General features: G+C 48.6%; 2 protein-coding genes across 2 annotated transcripts; both read right to left on the reverse strand.

Annotated features, from left to right (window-relative positions):
* Window positions 1–2,749: 2,749 nt before the first annotated feature.
* On the reverse strand, window positions 2,750–4,525 carry LOC120659534 (putative F-box protein At1g60370). The gene is made up of 2 exons (XM_039937711.1): window positions 4,371–4,525; window positions 2,750–4,280 (listed from the first exon to the last, which is right to left on the reverse strand). Exon 2 carries the CDS (start codon window positions 4,263–4,265, stop codon window positions 3,609–3,611), a length of 657 nt encoding a protein of 218 aa, XP_039793645.1. The 5' UTR covers window positions 4,266–4,280; window positions 4,371–4,525; the 3' UTR covers window positions 2,750–3,608.
* A 3,823-nt stretch (window positions 4,526–8,348) lies between these two features.
* On the reverse strand, window positions 8,349–10,153 carry LOC120659535. The gene is made up of 2 exons (XM_039937712.1): window positions 9,894–10,153; window positions 8,349–9,815 (listed from the first exon to the last, which is right to left on the reverse strand). Exons 1-2 carry the CDS (start codon window positions 9,981–9,983, stop codon window positions 8,607–8,609), a joined length of 1,299 nt encoding a protein of 432 aa, XP_039793646.1. The 5' UTR covers window positions 9,984–10,153; the 3' UTR covers window positions 8,349–8,606.

Consider the following 10,153-nt stretch of genomic DNA (forward strand, 5'->3'; position numbering starts at 1 on the left):
CAACTCCGGTTCTAGACGTGTGCTAGCAACAAGAACTTCTGGCTGTTCAAGCATTAATGATGATTTGATATCAGGTGATATCAAAATGGTGCCCTTCAGACTTGTTGAGAGCTCCATGCCGATTGGGAATCTCGAGCTATAGAGCTCGCCGGCGGCGTGAGGAAAGTTGGGGGAAAGCTAGAGCGGGTCAAGACGAACCTTTAGAGGGGCTTGGTTGGGGTTGGGGTTGGGATGGACCGCGGTGGCGGCGCCACGGGTACAGGCGGCCGGCGGCGGCGCTAGGCTGCGGCGGCGGCGCGCCGGTGAGGCAGGGAGAGGGTGGCTGGGCTTGGGAGCTTCACTGGGGCGAGAGCAAGCTTATGGGCTCCTCGATTTGGGGAGGGAGAGGGCGGTGGCGCAGGGCGCCGTGGAGGCTGTGGGCGGCGGCGCCATTGGCGCGACGGCGAGCTCTGCTCGTGGCCGTGGCGGGCGGAGTAGAGGCCAAGGAGCTTCACTGGGGCGAGGCAGACCTGTTCCGGGGCTCGGCTCTCAAGGAGGATGGCCGGAGGTGGGGGCGCAACGTGCAGTGCCAGGCGGCGGCCATGGGGGCGGCGGTGCTGCGCAGCGGCGTGCGGCGCACAGGCGCTGCCACGGCTCAGGGAGCTGGGGCACCGGCACGGCCAGGCGGAGCTGGGGCGCGCGACCCGCGTGGCCGGCAAGGCCGGCGCGGCGCAGGCAGTGGCGGCACGGCGCGCAAGCGTGCGCGCGGCAGCGGCGTTTGCGCGCGAGCAGGGAAGGCCGACATGGTCTGGGCAGTTGCGGTGGAAGATGGTAAGAGGAGGAAGAAGAAGATGACAAGTGGAACCCGCACGTCGGTGATAAAGGAGAGAGACTGCAATGAAGTAAACGTATTCATATACACCTGCAGCTGGCCCAAGTCATCTCCATACGTATTTAGTGGCATTTTTGTGGGAAGTGAAGAATTGTAATGGTATGCTTCAAAATACGCGAATTGTAATAGTGTTTCTCCAAAATTCGAAAATTGCAATGGTATGAATCAAAATAATCCTAACAAAAAAAAGAAACGAATGTGAAACAACTGGAAATAAGTTCTAAGCCCACTTCTTACGTGTGGTCATATAGCTACAAATAACACAACAAATAAGCTACTTTATGTGTGGCCTCCATTCAATTGCTTGAAGGTAATCAATAGTACAAGAGAGAAATCGAAGTGTAAATATGTGGCAGCCCTTGAGTTGATATTTTTGTAAACGAAGCAGCTTCAAACCACGGTGGGTCTTACCACTAAGTCAGAAAGTCTAATACTGGTGTCCAAAATTTAGATAATATAAGCCATCTGTGTGTTTCAAAAGTGCAGCTTTAGAGCATCTCCAAGGGCTCTTCTATCTTGGCCTGCCTAGCTAAAAAGATAGAAATTCATCAAAAAACTAGATCCAACAATATGGGTATCATCCTCGCTAATGTATCCCGATATGTAAACAATCATCCACGCTGGGCAAATTTGCCTCGTCCCATCTGCCCTCTATCTTGACCCCGCCTCCCGTGCTCCCTCCCTCCCGTTGTCCTCTCTCCCCATGTGCTCACTCGTCAGCGACGGGAACGGAGCCAGGCCGTTCAATAATGCCATCCGACGGAACGATGGTGATGATGTCTCGCTCAATGCTTCCGATCCGATCAATAATGCCATCCGAGGGTCTTTACCTTATTTTCTTCCATCTCTACCCCTGCTCTTTTTTTCCTTCCCCTGCGATGGAACGGAGCCAGGCCGAACGGCTCGAGCGCTCGCTCCTCTTCCTGCTCGCACCTCCCGACGGCGCACACATCCCCGGCGAGTCTCCCCCATACCTGCTCGCCTCCGCTCCGCCTCCCTGCACCTGCTCGCTTCCGCCTCCCTGCTCGTCTCGATCCCACGGCGGTGCGCACCACCGCCGCCACGGCGAGCTCCCCCTCACCACACGGCCCCCACCCTCCACGCCGCCTAAGCTGCAGACCCTCGGCGGCCTGCGCCCCGACGGCCTGCGTCGGCTACCTGCGAGGCTGCGACCTGCTCGCCATGGCTTACACGAGCTCACAACAAAACGTGATCAGTTACTAATAATATTGTGTTAACTGCGTAGGAAACAACTTGATTAATATGGTGTTCGAAGAAGTGTATCGAACAGGTCGAGAATTCGAATATGAGTGGACAAGTTCCGATCCACTAGAGGAATCTTGTTAACTGATGCTTTATTCGCTAGAAATAATTTTTTTAAAAAATATTTTTGAATAATAAATAGGGATTCAAGGCATGAGGTGTCGAAGGCCGAAGGTCACTGTTGTGGGGAAAAGGAGGAGGTTCCTCTCGGCTGGTGACGTTGCAGACTCAGACGGGGTCCTGACTCCTGAAGTTTTTGGAGCTTCAGACTGTTGTTAAGTGATAAAGGTTTCATTTTAAAATGGACCCGAGGCATTTATTTCGTGTATTATTGGTGAAAAAATACACATGGTTGTCTCTGAAAAAAAAAAGCATAGTTGTCTGAACAGAACAAACACTGCCTAGTGCTGAAGTAGGCACAAGCAATTAGTATCCAGCTCAGCTCCGGCCGAAGTCTCCAATTACAATTGTTCAGAAGCATACATATAAAAGCTTGGCTCTAGCTTATGATGTTGCTGTGAGCCTTCAATTTGAAACCGTTCCAAGAAATGCACCTTTTGCAACATATGGAAGATAATTTCATTCGCTCAGAATAAATAACTACACAGGTCCAAAGAAAGAGATTTCATAGTTTATAATTGTTTGCAAGAGCGTCCACAAGAAACGAAGGCTTCAAGAAGACAATTATCATTTGGAAACAAAAGGTAGCCTTTGAAGCATCTAACATCAACACAAACCACACCAAGACGAAAACAGGCTTGCTGTATTAATTAGACCAAAAGCATAAGAGGAATACATCCAAGCAGAGACAGAACGTTCCACCTAAGTTCACCGCCACCTAACCAAGTTGCTAGCTGCTCCATGGTTAGAGCATACACTTTCAGAGCTTATTTGCAAGCGCCGGTGACTCCGAGAAATAGGGGATATAAGGAGCAATTCTCGCACCGCGAGATTCGTGTTCAAAAGTGGCAATAACACTCACTTCCTTGCGGTTCATGTCATATGCTATTAGTCGATTCAGGGATTGAAGAATGAAAACCACATTGCAATCTTGATGAATGGCCACAACGGAGAAGTCCGACATGCTGCCTGTGCAACTCTTTTTTCCAGAGAGCTTCAGAAAGCTCACAGTGTCCTTCAACAGCCATTCTTGTCTATCATAATCCTGAAGGACCCAGATAGACAGTACGTAGCTCTGATTACAGCCATGAGAATTAAATTCTTTGTTGATGTAATGCAGACGCCCTTGGGAATGACCCATATAACCATTATATTCCCCACGCCTCCCCTCTGCAGCAGCTGGTATTGTGATTATCCTTTGAGCATTTCCTTGTACATCCAGAGCAACTATCCGATCATGTTCAACACCAGAAAGTATCATCAAATGTAGGATGCCATTGAAAAAGGCATGCCAGCTGATTTTGCTGAACTGATAGTGCCATAATTCTAATTGTAATTGTTCTTTCGATTTGATTCAGCTCTGACTCCACGTCCCAGCCTCAGACGAGTATGAACACATTTGAAACACCGGCCGTGAATACACAAACATCTGACCGTCCAATGCTTCTGCCTCCTCATAATAACCCCCCCCAAACTGGAAGTGAATCAAGTGAAAATGAGAGGAGACAGCTGGATCGAAAGCCAAAAAGGTATACCAATCTGAACAATCTGTTAGTGGTAGACAGCAGCTGCAGGTGGGCAGAGTCTCCCACTGCTTTGTGGCCGGGTTGCACACTATGTAACCCAATACGTCAAGTGAGTTCGACTTCCGAACATGATCGAAAAGGAGGAGCCCATTGCAGGAATCCGAGAATACAAGGTTCTCAATCTCGGGCCGCTTCGTCAGGAAAGAGAAGCGAGGGTCGATGTCGAGAGGCACGGATCTCGGCAAAAGGTTGATGAAATCGACATGTTTCACGACGCTGGCGACGCCATCCGGCTTGTCTATGAAGAAGAACCCTTCCAGTGTTTGGGGGAGCTTCTTGCGGTTGAGGGGGTCCTCGATGAGGTCGCGCCAGGCCTTGGCGACGCACTTGAATCGGTAGACGGACCTGGAGGGGAGACGCGCGAGGGTCTCCACGATGGCGTCGTAGGGGAGGCCAGCCGGCGCGCTCCGCTTGGGGCAATCCATGCCGCCGAAAGCGACCTGCGAAGCGGGGGATCGAGCTGAAGACGCGAGGTGATGCGCGCGCGAGAGAACGAAATGCAGAGAAACGGAGAGGCGAAGGGAGCTTACCGGCCGCCGGAGAAGGTCGTTGACGAGGGGGCCGGCGCCGGCCGGTGCCGAGGAAGAAGGGGAACCGAGACCGGGCAAGGGATTTGGTGGATCTCCAAACCCTAGCTTCCTCTGTAGCTGCGCATTGCGAGTTTGCGATTCGGCGGCGGCGTGGAGCCTCGCAGAGGAAGAAAAGGGGAAGCAAAGTGGGGGCCACGTGAGGTGGGCAGGATTCCGTGGGCTGGGCTGGGCCTGGCTCCTGCGGCTGGGCCGCATAGTTTCCACTCCTGTAGTCCGGTCGTTGTCTCTCTCTCTCTCTCTCTTTTTTTTTGGATGTGCTGATGAACTATCCTGCCTAATCATTTGATAAGTCCAAGCATTATGCTTCATCTCCCAGCTTGGTACAAGAATCACATCAGCTGCGTTTGCACCCAGTTTCATCTACTGCTGTCAACCACACTGTTTGCCAGCTTCTGAAATCTGGAGTCAGGAGTCAGTTTGAAGGTCTCAACATCAGGTTAGGCACCTATCATGATCTAGTTGATGGAACTGCAGCGTTAAATACTATACTGTTTTGATGACACATGATGGTCCATGTAACTAGTATGAAGATCTCCTTATATAATGGAGAACTGAACCTTTCCCTGCCATCTTGAACCATGTCAAAATTACAAAATACCAGGGGTCCCAATGTCAAACATCAGCACCACTTTTTTTTTTGATAGTCAACTCGCTCTTTAATTAAGCAAACCCAGGATCAGCGCGATCGCGATCCACCAAAGTCATTACAAAACCAGGGAGGGGATCCTCCCACACATTTGGGAGGTCCGGGTCCCGACTAAGACCAAAACGAGCGAGCTCATGTGCCGCTTGATTACAAGTTCTAGGAATAGCAGAAAAAATAACATCATCAAAATGCATCTCTAAAACACCCCGCACTTCACTAAAGATGACTCCACCAGGTGCTTGATCATAAGCATTGTCGCGAAGAGCCGAAACCAGATTCGTCGAGTCTGTTTCAATAATCACTCGAGATATTCCACGGTTCATGGCCGCCTCCAGTGCTGCCAAACATGCTTCCCCTTCTGCCGAGATAGCATCAGGAACTGCAGATAGCCGGCCTGATCCTGCCACGATTGCCTGACCATCACTGTCCCTAATAATGAAGCCCCATGCTCCATCCTTTTCCACTGCCCTGAAAGCGCCATCAAAGTTCACCTTTAGAAAGTCAACTGGTGGTGGTTGCCAACACTTTCGTCCAGGTATAGCCTCTCGACTTGGCCTAGTTTGTTTTTTACCACAACTAGCAATAATCTCATGGCCTAGTTTGTTTTTTACCACAACTAGCAATAATCTCATGTGCACTAAAGCTGACTGAATCGACATTTTTCATCTGTTCTCCCACATTGCATTTGTTCCTGGCATTCCACCATGCCCACAATAAACCAATGACAGGGAATTTCTGGCTATCGTTCAGAGCAAGGACGTACATTAAAACCTCCACTCCACAGTTTAGTGACAATAGCTGGATACGTATATGCTCCAGATTCATATGCCTCCATAACTTTTTGACCATCTTACACTTCAAGAAACAGTGGCCTCCATCCTCATCTAAGCGCCTGCACACTGGGCACCTGGTATCTATCTCCATACCTCTTCTCAAAATGTTCATGCGCAAAGGTAAGCTGTTGTGGCCCAATCTCCACAGAAAAAGCTTCACCTTCGGTGGACAGTCTAACTTACACACCAGATGCCAGCGAACATCATGCTCCCTTTCAACACTAGAGCTTGAGCTACCTGTTTGTCTTATTTGATCCCTTTCCTTGGCGTCCTCCAGAACGTGATAGGCCGACTTGACAGAAAAAATACCTTTGTTGTCAAAGTGCCAAGCTAGAGTGTCTTCCCTTCCATGCTTGATGGGAATGGATAGTATGTGTTTAACGTCCTCCTCCCAAAAGATCTCCTTAATAAGTTCCTCATCCCAGGTTCCAGAGTGTGGATCAATGAGATCAGACACTTTATTGTAAACTATTCTTCCCCTAGGCGTAACTGGTCGTCGTAAAACTCCATTCGGAATCCATGCATCACTCCAAAAGTTGATGCTTGAGCCATCACCGACCCTCCAAATCAACCCTTTTTTCAACGCTTGCAGACCGCGCAGAATACTCCTCCATGTATAGGAAATACCAGGCTTCTCACTAGCTGTCAACGGATCTCCATTCTGAAAATATTTAGCCCTCAGAACCTGTGCACATAACAAGTTTGGCTCCATTATAAGACGCCACCCCTGTCTAGCTAGCATAGCCAAATTGAAGAGGTGTAAATCTCTGTATCCAAGCCCTCCCTTTTGCTTACGCTTACACAGCTGCTCCCATGATAACCAGTGCATTTTGTTCTCTTTATCCTGGACTGACCACCAGTAGCGACATGTCATGGCCCCAATCTGATCACACAGAGTCTTTGTGATATCAAAACAGGACATGGCATATGATGGTATTGCTTGAGCCACTGCTTTTATAAGAACCTCCTTCCCAGCTTTAGATAGCAGTTTCTCCTTCCATCCCCGGATCCTCTTCCACACTCTATCCTTCAAATATGAGAAGGTTTTAACCTTGGAATTCCCAATGAAAACCGGGAGACCCAGGTACTTTTCATTCTGCGTTTCAGCAGCAAGATCCAACGAGAGCATAAACGCAGATTTAATCTCCTGACTAGTGTTTTTACTGAACATGACTGAAGACTTTTCCTTATTTACCAACTGCCCCGAGCAGTTCTCGTACAGTGAAAGCACATTTTGCAAATGTCCTGCACTCTGATCACATCATCACCACTGACTGAATGTGCAATGAGCTAACATATGCTCTAAGGTTTCTCCAAGTTTCCATTGCAGAGAACACAATTGTAAACTGACAGGCATCTCTTCTTTCTTCTCAGGATATTCGGAGTGTCTAAACGGTCATTGAGGGTAGCCAGAAAAAAAATGTCTATTCCGGCAATAGGATTGCCACATCCATCTGAAGAGTGATGAGGTTTGAATTCTACCAAGCATCAGAGAATACACATTTTTCAAGGAACAATGAGCTGTGCCGATCCAATCGTAGAAAGAGATAGCCAGAAATTATCTTCGGTATTTTTCTTAGAAACTGCTTTGCTGAGATCCTTTGATTCAGCGCAAAGGACAAAATTTGCAGAAACCACACTTTCAGAATCAGAACATGAAAGAGGATCCATCTTGAAATGTAGCAATTGATATCCTGCGATAAAATATTAACTCCAAATATTCAGAAGCCAGCAGAATTTTATAATTTCTAAAAGAGCTTCCCAACATACCTGCAAGAACATGCAAAGTACAATTTATAACATGTGATGGACTAAACATTCAACCTTCATCCTTGGAGGTCACATGTAACACTTTTACCTCATCATCTATCTGGTCTAGTACATAATCTCAAGGAGAACATACACAGTTCAGAGCTTACAGCAACAAACTATGAATTCTTTTGAAATTTGTACTTCATTTGAATCTCGCTTTGGAAATTCTCAAGCATCATACTTGCACACAAAATTGACCTGTACAACAGGAAACTAAGTAGTTTTAAATGTGCCATCTCAACTATCAACTTCTGTAGCAAAGACAGTTGGTTATAGTCATGTATGCCAATCATTTTTCAGAGCACATCTTCCGAAGACATAAGATTACTTAAATTGTCCGAAGTCTGCTTTTACTAGGTTCTAGCTATTATTCAACAGTCATGCATGACAATATTTGGCCTGCGGACTATGTATCATGTAAATCACATCAACTAGGCAGTTTTTTAGGTTAATACGGAAGAGCTTTTAATTTTGCCAATACCATGCAAATGCATTGCCTGCAACAACTAAAAGCAGTCAGCCTTCCTGTATAAATAAACATATACTGGTGCAGCAAACAAACACAATTATATAAGGTTACTGCAACTAATTCTGGAAACATACAAGGTAGCATTTGGTATATACATGTTGAACACAAATCAAGATAAGTTGGGCAACTGCATTCATCAAGATATTAAATGTAGAGCTAGCTTACATACAGATGTCTCAACTGGCATTGCAGTATTAACTGGATAGCCATAAGGATTGAACCATGCCAGATCCAAGCACCAGCAAAATGCATCAGTTATCATATTCCAATAGAGTTACACCAAGTTACTAGCTACTCTATGCTTGGAAGATCTAACTGATGTTGAAGGTCCTAAGGAGTAAACAAACGGAACAATTTCAGTGCTTGTTTTCAAGCACCGACAAATCCGAGAAGTAGGGAACATATGGAGTGATACACCCATAACCACGTCCGAGAGTGCAGACATCACACACCTCCTTACTATCCATGTCATACGATATCAATTTGCAGTCCCCATACTCAACAAAGAAGACCAAATTACGATCAGGATGAATGGTGACCACTTCGTAGGAGTCAAATCGGCAACTCATTTTCCCAAACAGCTGCAAAATGCTCACACTGTGTTTCAGAACCCATTCTTCTGTATGGTAGTCCTCAAGAACCCAAATAGACAGTTCAGTTATCATATCAGAATCATTTATGTCCCCACTGATGCAATACAGGTGTCCATGAGACTGACCAACAAAATCAGGAAAACCACGCTTTTCTATCCAGTGGATGATCCTGGATGTCTTCCCTTCCCCATCAACCGCAACTATGATGCTCCGGCGTTCATAAAGTTCATCAACTTTCAAGTGTAGCATGCCATTTAAGGGGCATCCGGCAGCGGTGCTTATGATTCCATCCAAGCCCCACCGTTTCCAATCACGTCTCTTAGTTGACTTCCATACCCCAGTTTCAGACGAGTAAGTGTGCACCCCTGCCAAGCTCCTATAGCTTTCCTGCCACAGCTGGACCAACTGAAAGTGCGGGGAGACCGCTGGATCGAAAATCAAATGTGTGAGCACATATTCTTCCGTACAGTAATCTTCATCCTCTTCAGCCTCGCTGTCTGGCCACGGGGACCAACCGGAGCTGGGCACGGCCACCCATTGCTCGGTGGCGGGATTGCACACAATGTAGCCCAGTGAGTCATATATGTCTGAAACCCGTCTGTGCCCAAAGAGTAAGAGCCCCTTGCAGGAGCCCAAGAGAACGATCTTCTCAACCCCAGGAAGCTTCGTCAGGAAGGTGAACGAAGGGTCGATGAGAGGCACAGGTTTCCCCAGCGGGTTGATGAAATGCCCATAGTTCTCGCCGGCACGGGCCTCGCCGTCGCCGTAGATGAACCCCTGTAGGGTTTGGGGGAACTTCCTGCAGCGGAGGCGGTCGGCGATGAGGTTGCGCCAGGGTTTGGAGACGCACTTGAACCGGCAGATGGACTTGGCGGGGAGGCGCGAGAGGACCTCCACGAGGGGGTCGTCGGGGAGGCCGTTCTCCATGGCGCCGTCGACGGCGCTGGTAGGAGAAGAGGGAAGCGCGGCAAGCTGCGATCCGGAGGCTATTGAGGTGAGGAGGCGCATACGAGAAAGAATCGCGACGGCGGGGAGGCGAGGGGATCGTACCGGCCGCCGGAGACGGACGGGATCGACGGCGGCGGCGCTAGCCGGAGGCGGTTGGATCACCCCTGGCTCCTCCGCTGCATGATGAGCCATGCGATCGCCGACGAGGCGAGGACGACCAACGGGAAGCGGGAATGCGGGATCGGCCGTAGAATTTGGGGAATTTCTCGGGAAACCCTAGCAACTGTCGGGCAGCAGAAACCCTAAGCAACTCTCGGGCAGGGCACGAATTGGGACTTTGGGAGTTAGAAAATTGGAAACGG

This window comes from Panicum virgatum, chromosome 2N, assembly GCF_016808335.1.
Source record: "Panicum virgatum strain AP13 chromosome 2N, P.virgatum_v5, whole genome shotgun sequence".
NCBI lineage: Eukaryota > Viridiplantae > Streptophyta > Magnoliopsida > Poales > Poaceae > Panicum > Panicum virgatum.